Below are 20,499 nucleotides of genomic sequence, written 5' to 3'. Positions count from 1 at the left end.
CTGACAATGCCTTAGTGAACATATCTGATAAATTACCACTTGAGCGAACTTGTTGAACATCTATTTGACCATTCTTTTGAAGATCATGTTTGGAAAAGAACTTTGACGAAGTGTGTTGTATTATGTCTCCTTTGATATATCCTTCTTTCAATTGAGCTATGCAAGCTTCGTACAATATTGTTGAAATCTTCATCTCCAGATAAACATCATACTATTGCCAAATGTGCTGAATTATTGATCTCAGCCAGACATGCATTCCTGACTTGCTTTGTAAGTAAGCTATCACCTTGGCAGGACCTGAATAAGTATTAATAATTGGTTGCCATATAGGACGTCACAATTTGGCAGTATCCTCACACGCAAATTGATAACTTGCTTAAAGACCAAACTTCATGTAATAATAAAAATAATGCCCTGCATTTTATATAACCGACAAAACCTTGATATAGATTTGTTTATCCAATAATAAACAAATCTATATCAATAACCTCTTTTGTAGTATATAATTGTTCATGATCCAATATACCTATGATGTTCATGAGGTCTAAATTATATTTATTATATCTAGCGACATCACAACCATCGGGGTACTCAATGGAATCACACCCATAAGATTTGCTGAAGCTTTATTTTCGTAAACCTTATATGCTTCAGACCAATTCAAATCCCTACGAATTTTCTTTCATTGTCTATATAGCCATATTGACAATAATTAATTATACGCATTCAAAATTTTCATGTATTTCCAGACTGCAAAACAACTTCATTGCATCCACCACAGGAGAATAGATCTCCATACAATAATGTCAGGATTCTTGAAAAAAACCTTTATACCACAAGGCACAAACCCTACTTTATATTTACGGTTTTGATTTTTCGTTTTATTTTCGCACAAGAACCCATTTGTAACCCACTGGCATTATACCTTGAGGTCCTTAGAGTATATGTCCAAAACATCACTTTTCCAAGTGAAACAAAATATACTTGAATTGCGTATTTTATTTGGCCAATCATTATATTTGTCAACATTCTTTGACAGATTTGAATTCAAGATCCTCATCACTATTTATAATGTTAAGCGCTACATTATATCAAAGATACCGTCGACGGTCATTTGATATCGGTTCCAATACGACATAACTTATCGTGATCTCTTTATTTGTGATCATTTTCAGGTACCTGAACCAAATCAAAGGTTGTATGAAATATTATGTCGTGGTGCTATTTTAATGCACTTGCCTCTTTAATATGACCATCTTGATCATTTGATCCTCTCCTTCTTCAAGGAGTTTTATCTTTTCACCGATCGGTCTGTCACCACAGACTCTGCCCTTTAATTTTAATTGGATTGCAGCTGGAATATAATATTCGCTTTTGGGTCAGTAAATGCATCTGACAATTAACTTGAATTATCTTTTCAATGAGGATCATACCAGTGATAATTCATTACATATATCCTATTTTCCAACCGCTTATCATCCCTCCCCCTAATGTTAGGAAATCTAACATTTACCTCCCAACATTATTTGGGGACCCATCTTTATGTGTTGTGGTGGAGCAATTAAATCATATACCACACATGTAAATTTTTAGATGGAAATTATTTGGTTCCTGACCCTGAAGCAATTATGATAGGGGAACTTATTATAACTTGTTGGCTTGACACGTACAAGTGCTGCTACATATTAAATAACATATCTCATCCCAATTTTTTTTTGGGGAGTTTTGTTCTCATAACCAATTGTTTAGTTATAATTGGAGGCATATAATTTCTACTAAAACAACTTGGCTATAAACCAACATTATCAACATCATTTCATAATTTGGAATCGTGCTCTTAATTTAAAAATTTGAGTAAACAACCTCGCAAAAATCAAATTGCAAGTTGATACCAAATGCACATGTGACCATAAGATAGATGCTTCTATTAAAACCATATAATAGTAAACAGGTCAACATGGCAGGTGAGACTATATATATATATACATCACCTTTTATACGTTCCAAAATCATGGGATACAATCCAAACCTTAGCTGGTAAATTAATCAATTTGTCATCATGAGAACAAGCGGCACAAGAGAATTCTTGAAGAATATTTTATTTCTTCAATATATAACCATATGAATTCTCAATTATTTTCGCATCACATTTAAACCGGGATGGCCAACCGGTCATGCCAACTTCCGTAGCATGTGATTCCATCATATATTTTGTTTACCCGCCATAGTTTTAGTAATATGAAGATATTAAACCTTCCCATAAATGATAGTCTCAATACAATTCATTTTTGGCCAATGCCTTTGAAACTTAAAAAGTTTCTTTTGAGACTTACTAAAACGCCAATATTATGAGCAATTTTATTTTTCGGGGTAGTAATAAATTAGCTTTTCCAGAGCTCCCAATTACTTATGTACTACCACAAATTTCATAATACTATTTGTATGGTTAACATCTCCTTTTAGGGAGTAATTATCATTATGGTCATGTCCAAAACCTTTATAAGCAAGACTTAGTTCTTACTTTTACCCTTTATAAGTACGTGACCAATGACCATTTATGCTAAAATAATTTTTGTTTCTCTCAAACCCCCCGTAGAGGCAACTTGTGGCATTCATCGAATAATACATGAGCACATTTTGTCCATAATTTTACATATTTCACTTTAAAAAATGGGCGAGCATTCGTTCTGCTTATCACAAGTCACATACAAGTGCTTCATAAATTTTCATTATAAGCACATTGTCTTTATCATATTCATAGACCCAACATCACTTTGAAATTGTATTTTTTTCTTTTGATGGAGGATTTATAAAATTTTATCAAATAGGGTTTGCACAACAATCGCATGCCCAGTAACTTTTCATGACATACTGATGACAGAACTTACCTTCACCTTTAGAAGAACCATTTAGAGAACTCATAATATTCTTCCACTTAAATTACCACAATGATGATTAACATTATTTTGTCCTTTTCCACGTCCACTTTCATTCGTTTAACCACTTATTTTCATTTAGACTTATTATGAACTGCTACCCCATTCCTCTCATGGAATGGAGCATATCAAGTGGGACAGGCTTCTCGATTTTTCATCAAATGCACATTATTTTGCTTTAGACATCATTATATCATCAATATAGAGCATTGGGACTCAAACCCAATGTCTTATCCATACAAAGGCGTGTTAGGCCATAAATTGATAGGACTTGAACCTAATATCTTATATTATCATCATAGTGCACCGGGACTCAAACCAGATGTCTTACCCTTTTAGTGTGATGAGACTTGAATCTATCGTCTTACCTTCAACTAATGACATAATAAGCCAAAGTATACTAGGACTCACCCTCGAGCCTTTGAAATATTACCGCTGCTAGTAGTTAAAAGTTAAACAAATATTGATATTAAAGGAATTCAATATGTTTCAGGATCACTCATAACCTTGAAGTGATTATTACAAACTTTTGTGCGATAGATAAAATGAAAGGACCGGATTTTGAAATAACCGAAACTAATAGCAATTTTGTTCTTCAAAATGTGAGTACAGTAACAAAATTATAAGAAACAATAATAACATAGTAGGACTAGGTATCAAGTTAAAACATGTATACAAAATCAATTAAAAGTTTGCTAATTCCATAATGAATCCATCAGCAAGTTCATTTATCATGATCTACTAATATTCTTCTACCGAGTATACTTGTCCTTTTTTTCTTTCTCATAGATTAGGATACTTGACTTTGAGCATCTAGAATTACTCATCACAAAGTGCATAATAGTCTTATATGGTAATTATAATATTAACCTATACCTCATGATATCATTTGGTCTGCACTAATTTTAACAAAGTAGAAAACTCAATATTTCACCATATTTAAATATCAACGAAGCTATACCACATTATTAACAGAAAATTAGAGAACAACTATCAGACTTCATGGGTATGTCAAGAGCGGTATTATGTAGACATTTACTTGGACCACAATTTAATTCTCAAAATCTTTGATGTGCCTAAAGCAAAAGTTTAGTGTTGGAATATAAATTACAATGTATAAGGGCAGTTTAGTCATTTTACTAATTAGTAGATAGTTAGTTGCTTATAAATACAATGTACATGTTAATTTGAGCTTAACGGCTATATTCAATAAGATGAATATTTCTCTCTCTTCCTCTCCTCTTCTCTCCTTCAATCTTCTTCTCCTTCCTCATGATTCTCTTATGTAATTCATTGAATTGTTCATGGTATCAGAGTAGGATCAAACTCGATCAGATCCTTAATTCTATCAATTTGCAGAAGCTTAGTTCGATTGCTAAATTCAATAGCAAAATCAAGGTCAATAAATTTCAAGTTTTCCATTAAAAATTAGGGCAATTCAAGCTCGTGAGAATGATTAACAATGGTGATTACCAACACAACTGTTTCAGAACCAATCGAGTCACAATCTCAAACACTCGAATATAATCATCCTCTTTTTCTGCAATCTACCGATGTAAGTGGAGTTTCTATAATCTCTTTCCAATTGAAAGGTAGTGAAAACTATACTAGATGGAACAAATCAATGAAACTTGCATTATTAGGTAGGAATAAATTGGGATTTGTGAATAGTAAATGTAAGAAAGAAAACTATCCTAAGAATTTGTGGGATCAGTGGGAACGTGTGAATGCTATTGTGTTGTCATGGCTTATGAATTCTATAGATGTCAGTGTAATAGGTGGAATTGTGTAAGCAATTGACACTCAAGCCTTGTGGGATGATCTAAAGAAAAGATTTGAAAAAATAGATGATTCTAGGTCTTTTAACAGACATCAGGAAATTGCAACTTTTGTGCAAGGAACTCAGTTAGTGTCTGGTTACTATTCAAACTATAAAGGAGTTGTGGAATGAATTGGAATCAATGGTCCTTGTACTAGGGTGTAACTGTGAAAGGTCTAAAGACTTTGTGATGTATGTTCAAAGGCAAAAGCTGTATCAATTCCTAATGGGACTAAATGAGTCATTCTCACATACTAGAAGCCATATCTTATTGTTAAATCCCCTACCTAGTGTGAATCAGGCATATTCTATGGTTGTGAATGATGAGCGTCAAAGATCTTTGGCTAGTCAAAGTAGTTCAGGACTTTTCAAGTCAAAGTCACAAGGAGTATGTGCAGGTGATGCTGTAGCAATGTACTCTAGAGGAGGTGGACAAGGCAATCCAAGAATAAAGAGGAAATACAATCCAAACTACAATCCAAATGCTTTCTGTGATAATTGTAGGTTCAAAGGACATTACATGAAAGACTGTTATAGGTTAGTTGGATATCCACTGACCATCCAACGACAAATCAAGGGAATTAGGTTGATAACAGGTTTGGTTAAGGTCAAGAGAGTAGGTTTCAGTCTGATGGCAGGTACAGAGAAAAGTTCAATAGAGGAGGAGGTCATGGTCCTCATACTGCTCATAATGTAGTTACTGAACAATGGTGTGGTGCTAACTCTAATCAACAAGGGTTTTATGTTCCTCAAGTTCAGGCTCCACCAAGTAATATGATGATGATGCCTGCTCAGTCTTCTGCTGATTCCAACTATCAAGCACTTGCTTATGCTAACTTTCAGCAACAACTAGCTCAGTTTCAAAGGACTGAAGGACTAAATCTGTCTCAGAAATTGTATGGTGAAATTCGTCAACTGTTGGAACAAAGTCATAATGTTGCTCAGTCTCATTCTTCAAGTACTTCAAATGCAAATGCTTCTCATGCTGCAAATATGACTGGTAACAGTAGTGCCTTGTTTGTCTCGCATGATTCACAAGAATGGATCATAGACTCAGGGGCTACTGATCATATGACATCTAATTTAAATCTCCTTGATAAGAATACTTTGCATAAACCTGAGGTAACAAAAAAAGTAATCTTACCAAATGGAGAAGTCACTCATGTGCAACACACTTGAACAAATGCTATATCTCCTAATAGTAGTGTTCACAATGTGTTTTATATACCAGATTTAAGTTCAACTTACTATCAGTTTTAAAACTAACTAGACAACTAGCTTGTTTAGTTAAGTTTTATCCAGATTTCTGTATTTTTCAGGATCTCTTCACTAGGAAGGTGAAGGAGATTGGTAAAGAGGGTGATGGTCTCTATTATCTCATAAGGTCAAAGCTCAGACTCACAAAAGAGCAGATACTTGGATATGGGTTAACATCAGCTTGCAACAATGATGATAATATTATTCTATGGCATAAGAAAATGGGTCATGCACCTGCTACTGTGTTACAAAAATTGTTTCCTACTAAACTGTCTAGTATTACTTTCCTAATAAATAATTGCACTGTCTGTCCTTGTGCAAGGCAAACTAGATTGCCATTTTCTAAGAGTACTACCGTTAGTTCAAAGCCTTTTGAACTAGTTCATATGGATGTATGAGGTCCATAGAAGACTGCTACATTTGATGGCGTCACACCTTAACCTGAATAGGGTGTGATGGGCACCCGACCCCATATTCGGAGCCGAGCGAACCCTCTGACTCCTATTACATACATACTCTTTTCAGACTTTCAAATCAAATAAACATAACACACATAGTAAAGTTTTCAGAACTTTCTTTCTATCATTCTCAAATCAAACAAAATCGGCTGATGGAGCCGCTCACACAAAGCTGACATTCTGTACCCACGACTCTGTCTGCAAAGTCTCTAACACAAATCAGAAATCACAACTTATATACGCTCTGACTCTGAAACACTCCGGAAGGAAGTGGAGTTCGCCAATCCCGCTGAAACACCTCCTAGCAAAGTCTTCTACTCATCTGGGTGTACCTGCGTGGCATGAAACGCAGCCCCCGAAGAAAGGGGGGGGGGGGGGGGTCAGTACGGAATATGTACTGAGTATGTAAAGCATGGAATAATATGAACAGAATCGCAAGCGAAACAAATAGTACAGAAGACTAGTACAGAAAGTAAACACGATATGCAAATTAATAAAAACAACTTACTGGGAACACAAACCATGCATGCCAAGAACGGTATCCGGTCCCTTGCGGGACCCGGGGAAACGTGGCGCCACCCTGCCTTTGGCGCCACACACTAACTCCAGAAGATTTGCTCTGTAATCTCCGACACACATCATAATATCACATCATAAAATCACATCATATGTGGTTCGGAGAACCATAAACACATCATAACACCGTAACACATCTAACTCCGGAATACATATATGGCACCCGGCCCCCAAGCGGGGGACCCGACGGACTATACGCACGATGCATACCGGCCCGGGACTCGGCGAAATAAGTAATGACACATGCACGAGCAGAGTAGTGAGAAACTAAATGCACATAAATAAAGACTCGATGGATAAGTATACTTACCGACCTCTGAAGGCTCAGGAACGAGTTTCGGGTCAATCCGACTTAGTATGAGAAAGTTATGGGCGTTTGAAGTACAGAACGTTCTACCAGTGTTTCAGAAACCATCTTTGGAAAATCAAAGCCATAATCATATTAAGTACTTTTCGGATATTGTTGTGGATCAAATCAAATAGAGCTTTTGAAATCATATGTACGCGTAAAAGTATATCAAAGACTCGATGGGATCATCAAACGTGTTGTCATACTTACAGAACTCTTTTAGAAACATATCGAAAGTGAACAAGGATCATAGACAACTTGGAATCACAGAATGGAATAACCCCAAGATACATATCATACCTTACTTGACTCTAGGACATGCCAAAAGAAAGAAAGGGTAAGCCTTACATACCTGTTCCACGACCAACTAGCTACGCTTATTTGCCCAAACTCGCTAATCTACATTCAAGAAGATCGACGCAATCATTAGATTCATTGTCATTCACTTGTCTTAACTTCTCAAATAGATTCACTTATATTCTGCCGAAATTTCGGCAGCATCTCCCTTGTAAATACACCATCCCCGAGAATCTAACTCGGCCAATTCAACAACAAACCCGAGAATGGAACTCGGCCACATTATCAACAACAATACCAACAATTATTCTAACAATACTACAATATCCATAATGATCCAATGCTACCCGAATCCTCCAACTTCAACAAAAATATTAACCACACATTTCTCTTATTCCAGGTTCACAATCCATATCAACAACCATGCATTAGCAATATTACTCATGCAATGTAAGAATTCAAGCTAATGTCGCATTAACTTCTTCAATATTCTGATAACGATTACAACTTTATTTTAAGCCATCAAACCTTCATTTTTCTTCATGAAATTCTCAATACAACAACTAAAATATTAAATAGAATTAATTCACTACAACTTGTCAAACCACCCATCATTCGGCCACAACAACTACATGCATATTCTCATGAGTTTTCATCCATTTCCATACATTTCAACAACAACCAACATACTACATAAAATTAATTCAATCTTTCCCCATAACACAACACACCCACGACTAACTACACAAACACACGACCACAACTTCAACATACATGATTTCATGTTTTTCATTCATTTCTACATACAACAACGCTCACAAATCATCCATAAAACAAGGGAAAGGAGATTGAATACATACCTTCTTCACCTATCTCCTTCATTCGGCTAGGCTCGAAACTTGCACCAATGAATGGTTTAATTGCTCCAACAACTCCTTCATGTTAAAGAGGACCTTCCAATTGCTTAGAACACTAGAAGAAAATAATTTTTCTTGATCAATTTCCATGGCTTCAAATTTTCCACCATGGCCGAACCCCTTTCTCCTCTTCTTCTTCTCTTTCTTTCTTCAACTTCCTTAATTAAATTTAATGAATAAAATGGCCCTCTCTCATATATATATAGTTCTTATGAGCATGTGAGGGGCATATGCCCTCTTCTCCATTCTTCTTGAATTTTCCAAAATAATCAAAGAAGACTAAGTGTCTTCTTTTGTAAACTTTAGTCCCCAAAAAAACAATGTGGACATATACCACACATGCCACACGTCCAAGGTTCCCTCATGAACCTTCTTGAAGATTCTTGTGAAATTACCATTTTGCCCCTAGCCTTCCACAATATTACCATATGCCATCTTATGAATTTTCCTTTTTACCCTTAACCTTTCTCAATATTTCCATACTACCAATGTTCATAAATAATATTCATCACCAACTTGTACCTTAAAATAATTTTGAACGATGGTCATTTCCTTAACTTACCACGACTACCTTAAGATACGCGAATGTATAAAATACGGGATATAACATATAAGTCCTTCTTAACAATAGTAGATGATTTTACAAGATTTACCTGGGTATTTTTGTTGAGATTAAAATCTGATGTTTTTCTGCATATTAAAATTTCCTTTCTCTTATAAAGAATCAGTTTGAAATGAGTGTGAAAGTTGTTAGAACAGATAATGACACAGAATTTGTAAATTCCTTATGTCATGATCTGTTTACTCAGTTTGGAATTATTCATCAGAAATCTTGTCCATATACCCCTCAGCAAAATGGTATTATTGAGAGAAAATATAGACATATCCTTGAACGCACTAAAGCTATGAGATTTTAAGCTAACATTCCCTTAAGATTTTGGGGTCATTGTATACAGGCTGATGTTTACATACTAAATAGGTTACCATCTACTGTTCTTAACAATATGTCTCCTTATGAGAAGCTAGTGCACAAGAAACCATCACTGGTGCATCTTAGAGTATTAGGGTGCTTGAGTTTTGCTAAAGTTTTAAATCAACATGATAAACTGCAATCTAGATCAAGAACTGCTACTCACATGGGATATTCTGAAACACAAAAGGGTTATATTTTGTATGACATGGAAAATAAAAATTTCTTTGTACATAGAGATGTTATATTTAAGGAAGATGTATTTCCTTTCTTAAAGATAACACCATCTACAACTCTATTTGCTCCACCTATATCTGTGTTTGAGGAAAGCGATGCTAAAATTCAGAGACCTACTAACAATGCTCAAGTAGTTGAGAATATAGATATCTTCCCTACTGATAAGAGTGTGCAAGTTCCTGAAAATCAGAATGCTACTCCAGAAGTGGTTCAACCTGTTCACAATTAGTTGCCAGCTCCAACTTTAGAGAATGCACAACCAAGAGTGCAACCAAATTCTAAACCTCTCAAATAGTCAACTAGAGGGAAGCATCCACCTTGTTGGATGAAAGAGTTTGTCTCTCTTAATTTTCATGATGATGTTCCTTTTGCTGTGTCCAAATATATATCATATGATCATTTATCCTTTGATTATAAAGCCTTTATCTCTGCAATTTCAAATACTACTGAACCTAAAACTTTTGCAGAAGCTACAAGAGATCCAAAGTGGATAGAAGTTTTGCAAGCAGAAATAGATGCACTACAACAAAATCACACTTCGGAACTGGTTACTTTACCAGATGGAAAAGTTCCTATTGGATGCAAATAGGTATTCAGAATCAAGTACAAAGCCAATGGTGACATAGAGAGATACAAAGAAAGATTAGTAGCCAAAGGATACAGTCAGTAGGAGGGCATAAATTACCAAGAAACATTTAGCCCAGTTGTAAAAATGGTAACAGTAAGGACAATTTTAGCTCTGGCAGCAGCTAGGAAGTATAATATATATTAGATGGATGTGTATAATGCCTTTCTTCAAGGTGATCTCAATGATGAGATCTACATGGAGTTGCCACAAGGATTTCAAAGTCAGGAGGACAGTAAGAAAGTATGCACACTTACAAAATCCTTGTATGGATAAAAGCAGGCTCCAAGGCAATGAAATGCCAAACTTCAAGAGGCACTAATCAAGTTTAAGCTTCAACAAAGTCAATTTGATCATTCTTTATATACAAAGAAAACTGGAAAATGATTCATAGCCATATTGGTCATAGCCATATTGATCTATGTAGATGATATGTTAATTACTGGAGACAGTCTGGATGCAATAGTGGAAACCAAGGCTGAGTTACAAAAAGCTTTCAAGATGAAAGATTTAGGTGAGTTAAAATACTTTCTTGGAATTGAATTTGCAAGATCAGAAAAAGGGATTCTAATGCAATCTTAATATTAGAGTTTGGATTAGGTGCTGCTAAACCATTTCACACACCTATAGAAACTAGTATTAAGCTGACAACCAGAGAATATGATCAACATCTAAAGGAAATTATTGCTCAACAAGACAAACAAACTGGCAAGAAGACAACATGTGTAGAAGATGAAGTATTACAAGATCAAGGAGCCTATCAAAGATTATTAGGGAAGCTGCTTTATTTAACAGTAACAAGACCTGATATCTCCTACAGTGTTCAAAATCTAAGTCAATTCTTATAAGAAGCTGCTCTTAGGATTATAAAGTATATCAAATCACAACCTGGAAAAGGGGATTTTGTTATCTAGTAACAGACAAGATACAATCGTAGCATACTGTGATGCTGACTGGGTTGCATGCTCATTCTCAAGGAAGTTTATAACTGGTTTTTTATCAAACTGGGAGATTCTCTAGTGTCATGGAAATCTAAGAAGCAGTCAACAATATCTAGAAGTTTAGCAGAAGCAGAGTATAGAAGTTTAGCAAATACTGTATCTGAATTGACTTGGTTAACTGGCTTGAATAGAGATCTGGGAGTGCAATTGAAACTGCTTGTATGTGTTTACAGTGATAGCAAAGCAGCCATCCAAATAGCAGCCAATCCTATGTTTCATGAAAGAACAAAACACATAGAAATTGACTGTCATTTCATAAGAGAAAAGATACAGCAAGGCTTGATCAAAACTGAGTATTTGCCTACAATTGAACAACTTGCTGATGTACTCACAAAAGGGCTTAACAAGATTCAACAAGAATACTTGTTGTCTAAACTGGGATTACTAAATGTGTTTAATCCAAGCTAGGCTACTTGATGTTTATGGTACCTAGCTTGAGGAGGAGTGTTGGAATATAAATTACAATGTATAAGGGCAGTTTAGTCATTTTATTATTAGTAGATAATTAGTTAGTTAAGTTAGTTGCTTATAAATACAATGTACATGTTAATTTGAGCTTAACGGCCATATTCAATAAGATGAATATCTCTCTCTTCCTCTCCTCTTCTCTCTTTCAATCTTCTTCTTCTTTCTCATGATTGTCTTATGTAATTCATTGAATTATTCATTTAGCATAACACTTTTTCCTTTGCCCCAAATAAAAAATTAACTGTAAAATGTTTCACAAGAATTATTCTTTTCCAAAGCAATAACAAGATATCACGAAGCCAAACAAAGATCATAAAGCAAAATTTCAACATAGTCTATTAGAAACAAGTTAAAAGAAAATTAACTACTTCTTGGTTAGAACTTAGAATTCCAAAGTAAATCGTATGTAGTGTAAAATTCCATAACCAATCTCTTGACCAACTTTGCCTCGCGATATTGTATACTGGTGTTAGTTTTGCTATGGTATGGATGAGAACCAGAATGTTAACAATAAAATTTTGGATGTTCATAAACTAATCTCTTTTTCACTAGCCATAGGCATAACACTTTCTTTTAAATTATCTTTCGGTAACTAAAGAATAAATTACGTCAGAGAAGTTTTCAAAGTGTACTTACCTCTGCAGTGGTTAAAGAGTAACTAGGATTACCTCTGCCCATTGATATCCAAGTCCTTTTTCATGAACTTGATCTGCAAATGTAAATTTGCTTCCATTAAGTGCAAATTGACCTTGAGTATATACAATCACAGTAACACCAGTCTTCTTCCATATTTCACCAGAAATGGTTTTCATAATGGAAGCGTTTTTCATACTCTTCAATAGAGAATATTAGACACGGTTCAAACACACTATTACACTTAAAGGTTAGAGACTCGTGCTGATAACGTGTTATAAAACTATATAATTGCAAACAAGAAAAGCTTTAGAAAAAGGAGAGAAACTTTGTATTTCACTTCTTGTTAGTGTGTGTACATAATAGAAGAAAACACTCTCCTATTTATGGGAGAAAAACTTCTTGCCCTCCAAGTAATATAAGATGAACATACATACACTCATAGATATTTACAATATAGAATGGACATACATTATACTCATATATTTTATAACAGACCCCTAAAAGTCATCAATTATTCCTTTTACTTTTCTTGGTTTGTGACATCTCATGTTTCGTTTTTATAGACCTGTGGTGATCATTTTTTTTTCCTGTTACTTTTTGATGTTGGGTGTGCGAACAAAGTATCACATTGGTAGCTGAAAAAAAAAGGAGTTACTTATAAGAAGTTGAATATTCTTAATGATGTGAGGTCTTTTAGGGAAAACCGTGCGGGCTTGGCCCAAAGCGGACAATATCACATCATGTTAAGAGTATCTTTGGGCCGTTTAGCCAAACAACTGGTACCAGAGCCAATGGTTTGGCGGGACAAGTATGAAGATGGCGGAGTGTGGTGTGGGGCCCGGCTTAGTGCCTTTGCCCGTCTATGGGCCGGTTTACACTACTAAAAAACCAGCGTTTAGTGACGGAATATTAGCGACGGCCCATATTCTGTCGCTAATTAACGACGGATTAGCTACGGATTGCTCATTTTGTTGCGAGAAAAGCAACTAATTTTTTTTTTCATTATATAGCGACGGATTAGCAACGAAAACTGAGTTCCGTCACTAATGATTAGCGCGAAATTTTGGCACCTTAAATTTCACTACAGATTTAGCAACAGAAGAGGCGCGACAAATTTTATTTTTATGTAGCGACGGATTCAGCAACGAAAACTCCGTCGCTAGGCCTTTTAATATTTCTCGAAAAAAATATATATTTGCCGCAACGGAAAAATTTGTCGCAATATTAATCTTTAAATGTATTATTTAGCGACGGAATAAAAAATCCGTCGCTAATCCGTCGCTAAGCGTTAAAAAAGAAGATATATGCTAGGGTAAACATTTATTTCATTTCAGATCTCAACGCCGCTGTTACCTTGGCTGCTCTATCTCTTCTCTGTCTCACCATCATCCCAGGGAAAATAACTCATATCTCTCCTTCTCTCATATATATCTTGATGATTTTGAATGGGAGAGCTATCTGGATATGTATTGTTGAAGAGAGATACAGGCGCACCTATGAGTTTTTTCAGAATTTTGATGAGGTGTTTTCCGTTTTAGCACTTTTTGTAAGTTTTGAATCCCAAATGCGCAATATATACTGTTTACTGTTTTTTTTTTCTTTGTTTTGCTTTTTGGGGTGTCATATTGGTGGAGGAACCTTCCACTTGTATGTTAAATTCATGTTTCTTTTAAGTCATGGTATGCTCTAATTGCTAGATGAAGCCAGTAAGTATAGATCAGTTTGGAGTATTCCAAGTAGTACCATTTGGTTACTAACTGCCTTGTAGGTGTTTGACGTTTTGTTTCACTTGGATTTGCTCATATTCACTCTTAAAATGTGTCTGCTCAATTGGTTTAATGATATTTCTTTCTTAATTTGTGTTTATTGTTTACATTCATATGTCTAGACTTAAATACAATGTATAATTTTCATCTTGTTAACTAGAAACTCTTATTAGATGATTGTTGTCCAATTTTTTTGATTAATTTGAGAGAACAGAAAAGAACATATAAAGCTTGTGACCTCGAGTACATATCTTTGAAAATTTGTTAGCCTCAAGCCTTGGTATCAGAAACTTTTAATTCCCGTTGTTTCTCTAGCAACCAAGAGCTTAAAAGATAGTTTTTTAAGTTTGATTTGCGAATAACCTATTTGTGAAAATGTCTCTAGGACTACTTGTTTTACAGTAAAATAGCTTTGCACGTACTTGTCAATAAGTAAATTAGAATATAGAGGTGTTTTACTGTATTAAACACATATTGCTACTGCTTTTGTCATGCAATCAGTAGTGTTCTAAAGAATTAATTATGGTGTTAGCAAATGAAAATGACAACTATTTGGGTATGTTATAGCCATATAGAATGAAAATGACAACTATTTGGCTATGTTATAGGTGATTAGGTTGCTTCTTGGTTGGTGCCCTTCAACTTATATTCTCTAATATGTGCATTTTTAATTGAGATTTGTTGGTACTTCTCTTCTGCATAGGTGGAGTATATCTCTAAATTGACCTTTATACATCAGAGAAATACCAAAATGCAGGGAGAAAGAAGGATCTGGATTTCACATTGGCTTCAGGTGCACTTGCTTCCTTCTCATTTATCCTTTTTTTTTCCACCTGGTCAGTTCTGCTGCAGACATGAAAATTATCCGTGACATAAAGAGAAAGGAAGAATTTGCTTTTATAGCTCTTGATTATCAATACGAGCTTAAAGCTGCCAACACCAATTCCTCCTTAAACTTGATACTTTCTATAAAGAAAATTAACGATAAGTCAATTGTTGGATACATGATATTAATATTCTCTATGCAATTGGCTGTGTTACTTTTTTATAATCTATTCTATATAAGTATTTTAGTATCTATTTTAGGTTATGAGGTATCGAAAGGTCAATTTTTCTTTGAAGTAGACAAGTGTCTGTAATGTTAGAATGGATCAAAATATCAAGATGCAATCCACCAACTGTGCAGGTAATTTCCTCAAATTCTTATCAATTATTTGTTCCTATCAGATGTAATTAGTGTTTTAATGTTAATCTTCAGAAAGAATTCTCTTCTTTGCAATGGATAAGAGTTTTAAAAAATTTAAGACTCTTCTGAGAGACGACAAAGAAACCTATATCAATGTACCAAAGAAAGACCTACAACAAGAATAGAAGTCCAAGCTTTCACATCCTAAATTAAACAAATTATTTCATATATATTACAGACTGTTCTTTTTATTTACTGATAAGACACAAATAGCACAAATGACTGGAACAGAAAAGGTCCTAGCTAAAAAAAGAATGAGCAAAAAATTTATCTCCATTTTAGTTGTTGGGCCCGTGCTAAGCGAGATTAAGAAATATCTAGTTTAAGATATATTAGGTGAAAAAGCAAAAAATACGCCTGTCTCGTACACAAATTTTTAATATGTTGTTAGCGTGCTTGTTTGTGCTATTCACTACCCCTCATTTGATTTATTTTCTCTATCTGTTTTACTTGCCACGTGCTTATATTTTACTTACTGGAAAATGAACTTTATGTGATTAACAAGTGTGGTAACGGCACACCTCTAGGTGGCGTACCTTTTTACTCACAACTTTTTTTTCTTTTGCGAGATGCTACTCAAGAGGTTGTTGTCTGGAGAAATCAAGTTGTTTCGTGATTTGAGAATCTGTCTTGAGCTTGGATACTTGGCTTTCTCTATCTAGTTCGCGCGTCAAAGAGTAAGCTTTCATTACTTGAAATTCCATGGACATTGCTTGTTAGATAATAGTTTTGGCAATTTGGTTATTTCCCTGATGAGTTTAGTATTTTGTTTACATGTCTTGTCCGGATAAGTTTTGTTAAGATGTCTGCTCCTATTTTGTTAACAGTGAGCTTTTAGCTATGTTTGAATTGGTCGATTTATCAACATAATTACATAACTGAAATTTTCAAATGAAATCTTAATTTTATATGCTGATGACCACCTAGAATTGAAATGAATGCAACCCAATAAAGTCCTTATTTCACATTTTGATATGCTTTTTCTAGCCTGATTTAGGCAACTACTGGTCTGCACTACAGTCATATTTATGCATTGGAGGTGATTTTCTTTAGCAACTATATTTTCATATGTTTCCTTTAATCTGCTTTATATTTTTACAAATGGGATATATGTATGCTTTTGTTACTGCTCAGATATATGTATGCTTTTGTTACAAATGGGATATAAACCTGCATTGCTGTTGATGTTCTATGTTGTTACTGGTGTGCTTTTGCTGGAATTTGTATTTTTGTTACTGCATATAAACGGTTGGAACGGGTGCTATACCTGAGTTCACAGAGGAAGTTTGTTGGTGATGAACTGAAAAGGAAGCATTATCATCATGTTCAAGTCCATCTGGAGGAGAACATGGTGATAAAGTTTTAAAAAAAAAACTTTGCTGAAATGCTGTGCAAAAAAAAACACTGCAGAAATGCTGGAAAAATTGTGCAGAAATGCTGAAATGCAGTGCAAAAATGCTAAAAATACTGTACTAAAATGCTGAAACTTAGTACAGAAATGCTGAAAAACCTGTGTAGAAATGCGGAAAATGCAGTGCAAAAATACAAATACGCAGTGCAGAAAAAAATCACTGCTGAAGCACAACACTAAAAAAATACTGAAACGCAGTTTAGAAAATCGTGCAGAAATGCTGAAACGCAGTGCAGAAATGCTGAAAAACTGTGCAGAAATGCTGAAAAATTGCGCAGAAATGCTAAAAAAGTTGTGCAGAAAATGCAAAAAATGCAGTGCAAAAATACTGAAACTGCAATACAGTGCAGAATAGTTGACGTTGGGCTGGAGATAAAATTGTTATACTTGAGCAAGTTCAAAGGTCAAAAACTACTAGTCTAAGTTTGTTGGAAAGAGCTGCCTCATGTTGATACTCAGATGCTTACTTTAATTATTTTTCATATTTTGAACATGATACTACATTTGTTGTTTAGGAACTCTAATTGTCTTTGTTTTCATGTTCTGTTACTTGACTATGAGACAGTGTATATGATCATTTATATCCAAGTTGTATGAAACTCTTTTTCGTTGGTCATCGTGAGACTTCAATTCCAACGAAAAATGGATAAATATCTGCTCCCTTATCTTTGGAATTCATTTCTCTTTTTATTTGGTAAAAATTGAATGATTAGTATTCTTGATGTTTTAATTTCACTACTTATTACAGGAAAGATATCAAGAAGTATTACGGGAAAAATCACAGTCTCAGTTTGATATTGATCAATGTGAAGCATATTACGAAGTTGCTGGGGGAACAAGGAAGAGAAGAATATATGGTCTTGGATCTCAAGCACAAAATTATGCACTAACAATACTTGATGGATGTGTGGGTTCTTTTGGTAGTTGATAGCTTGGTGTTGTCGGTGTTTTGGACTTAACGATTAGGATTCCGCTATCTATTTTGAATCTTTTTTATAAATATTATTTTATGTGAATGTCAGTTATTTTTAAAGGTATTTATTACTTTGTATTTAGTATGTTTCAACAGGTGTATTTAAAAAAAAAATCGAAAGAAAAATATTTGTGACAGATTTGCGACGGATTTTGGTCGTTGCTAGAGGGAAAACAGTAGGCTACAGATTGTCGCTAAATGCAGGCACAAATAATTCAATATTTTGCGACGGATTAGCAACAATGGTTTTCATCGCTAATTTACTAAAACGACGAAATGAAATATGAAATTAGTCACGGAATTCATAACAATAGCAACAAAATAATCCGTTGCTATAATGTGGAACGGATCTCATACGTCGCTACTCTGTCGCTAAGTTTGCTACGGATTTCATTTTTCCGTCGCTAATAGGTTAGCAACGCGCAAAATCGTAACAGACGATATTCCGTCGCTAATCCGTCGCAACACATGTTTAGCAACAGATATATGCTGATTAGCGACAGAATACGTCTGTCACTAAACGCTGTTTTTTTAGTAGTGTTACAGCCTTTACCCGTAGCTTTGAAGACGCATACACAACTTTGGGCTTTGGTGACCGTAAGTACTCTGACGATGTAGGTGGCACATTGACACGGTGAATCTATGACCCGTAATGAGTCATGTGGAACTTAGTTCGAGCGGGAAATTGTTGGGTGTGCGAACAAAGTACCATATTGGTAGCTGAAAAGAAAAAGGAGTTACTTATAAGGAGTTAGATACTCTTAATGATGTGAGGCCTTTTAGGGAAAACCATGTGGGCTTGGCCCAAAGCGGACAATGTCACATCATGTTAAGAGTATCTTTGGACCGTTTAGCCCAACAACTGGTATCAAAGCCAATGGTTTGGCGGGACAGGTATGAAGATGGCGGAGTGTGGCGTGGGGCCCGGCTTAGCGATATTGGCCCAAAGCGGATAATATCACATCATATTAAAGGTATCTTTGGGCCCTTTAGCCAAACATTTGGATCATTGCAACGCTTTGATGTTTTTAGCTTAACCACCCTCTTTCGTTTTGCTTGCACGAGCATCTGACGAATTGAGCCAAACTATTCTTCTCTCTTTTCCAATTTATGTGACACGCTATTTTTTTAGTATGTCCTAAAAAGAATGTCATTTTTCTATAATTATAAACACTAGAATGTCGCTTTTCTATAATTATAAACACTTACTTTAAAATTTGTTTTTTATTCTAAGGAAATGATTTATAGCCACAAAATATCTGAGGTTTATTTTAACCACAAATTTCACAAGTCTTCTGTTCTTTTTTAAATTTTGTGTCAAGTCAAACGATATCACATAAATTAGGACGGATAGAGTATCATATTAGTCGCTCTAGCTCGTGCCTCTACTGTACCAACTCCCCCACTACGTCCTTTTTGTACTGACTCGGACTCGAGTCAATCCCCTACTTAGCTCGTGCCTCTACTGTACCAACTCCCCCACTACGTCCTTTTTGTAATGACTCGGACTCGAGTCAATCCCCTACTTTACATGCCTTTGTTAGCCACCAGAGTGTACTCAGGCCACTCTCAAAATACTCCTTGTACTTCTGTTTTGTTAACTTAATATACAATACTACCTTTCTTTTGTAAAAAGAAAAAAAACAGTTGGTAGATGAAAGTAGTTCCAATTTTGCTCCTCTAGGGAACCTGAATAAGCACAATGCTAGGCAACTAGGGAAGGGAAGGAAACGAAAAATGTACTATTACAGGAAGGGAAATAATAGAAGAAAGAAGATGGTGGACTTGATAAGAAATATCTCCAGTTTGATTTTCTCCCTATTTCTTTTGTCAAATCAAGCAAGAAAATAGAAATTCTCTCATTTTTATTCTCTTCCCTCCTTGTCAAGTACCAAGAAAATCATTTCCTTTGTAAGCTACAAATTATCTAATAATAATCACTTATTCTTGAAAGAACAAATCGCTAACATTGTGACAAATGTATAACTTGGAATATAAGACTGTGTTAACAGAAACAAATTAAAGAAAAAAACAGAATGCCACCCAATTTTGGTTACTTTTAGTTTTTCTCTTTCTATAGGTCAATCATGCGTAAGAAACGGAACCCACAACAAAAACTGTAAAATGGCAATATAAACACACGGCAAAAATGTGAGATATGAATTTAGGCCCTACAAGCAAAAGTATTGAACTTATCCAGTGAAGCCACAAAAAGTGCTATAGTAATATATAACCATGATATCGATGTAGATATAAGAAATAGGAAAAAACTCGCATAGCGAGTCATGACTCACGAAACACTACAAATAACTTTTTGGCTAACAAATTAAAGCTAGTTTGTCTTCTCTAGCCATTAAATCCTTGAGGATTTTTTTTTATCATTAATGACGTTTATCGATTTTGATAAATGGATACAATTCATGTTTTTTTTTTTCTGTCTCTCATATCTGTCCACTTGAGACAACGGCTTATTGTTGTATATGACACTTCAGCCTAGCAGTCATTAATCGATTTTGATAAATGGATACAATTCATGTTTTTTTTTTTTTTTTTTTTT

At 34.9% G+C, this 20,499-nt stretch overlaps 3 protein-coding genes and 1 long non-coding RNA gene across 4 annotated transcripts; all 4 read left to right on the top strand.

The window, feature by feature from the left end:
• Positions 1 to 4,398: 4,398 nt before the first annotated feature.
• Positions 4,399 to 4,728, top strand: LOC132644193 (uncharacterized). Its single transcript, XM_060360770.1, has one exon. It carries the CDS (start codon positions 4,399 to 4,401, stop codon positions 4,726 to 4,728), a length of 330 nt encoding a protein of 109 aa, XP_060216753.1.
• Positions 4,729 to 4,897: 169 nt separating this feature from the next.
• LOC132644192 (uncharacterized) lies at positions 4,898 to 10,045 on the top strand. Its single transcript, XM_060360769.1, has 4 exons — positions 4,898 to 5,292; positions 5,394 to 5,877; positions 6,075 to 6,404; positions 9,566 to 10,045. Exons 1-4 carry the CDS (start codon positions 4,898 to 4,900, stop codon positions 10,043 to 10,045), a joined length of 1,689 nt encoding a protein of 562 aa, XP_060216752.1.
• A 543-nt stretch (positions 10,046 to 10,588) lies between these two features.
• LOC132644191 (uncharacterized) lies at positions 10,589 to 11,850 on the top strand. The gene is made up of 4 exons (XM_060360767.1): positions 10,589 to 10,676; positions 10,869 to 10,955; positions 11,042 to 11,262; positions 11,419 to 11,850. Exons 1-4 carry the CDS (start codon positions 10,589 to 10,591, stop codon positions 11,848 to 11,850), a joined length of 828 nt encoding a protein of 275 aa, XP_060216750.1.
• A 2,050-nt stretch (positions 11,851 to 13,900) lies between these two features.
• On the top strand, positions 13,901 to 18,021 carry LOC132599804 (uncharacterized). The gene is made up of 4 exons (XR_009567023.1): positions 13,901 to 14,092; positions 15,016 to 15,105; positions 16,140 to 16,235; positions 17,718 to 18,021. It is a non-coding gene; the product is annotated as an uncharacterized LOC132599804 (long non-coding RNA).
• The last annotated feature ends 2,478 nt before the right edge of the window (positions 18,022 to 20,499 follow it).

Source organism: Lycium barbarum, chromosome 6, assembly GCF_019175385.1.
Source record: "Lycium barbarum isolate Lr01 chromosome 6, ASM1917538v2, whole genome shotgun sequence".
In the NCBI taxonomy this organism is placed as follows: Eukaryota; Viridiplantae; Streptophyta; class Magnoliopsida; order Solanales; family Solanaceae; genus Lycium; species Lycium barbarum.
Note: the sequence above shows the minus strand (reverse complement) of the source record. Positions and strands in the feature narration are given on the sequence as shown.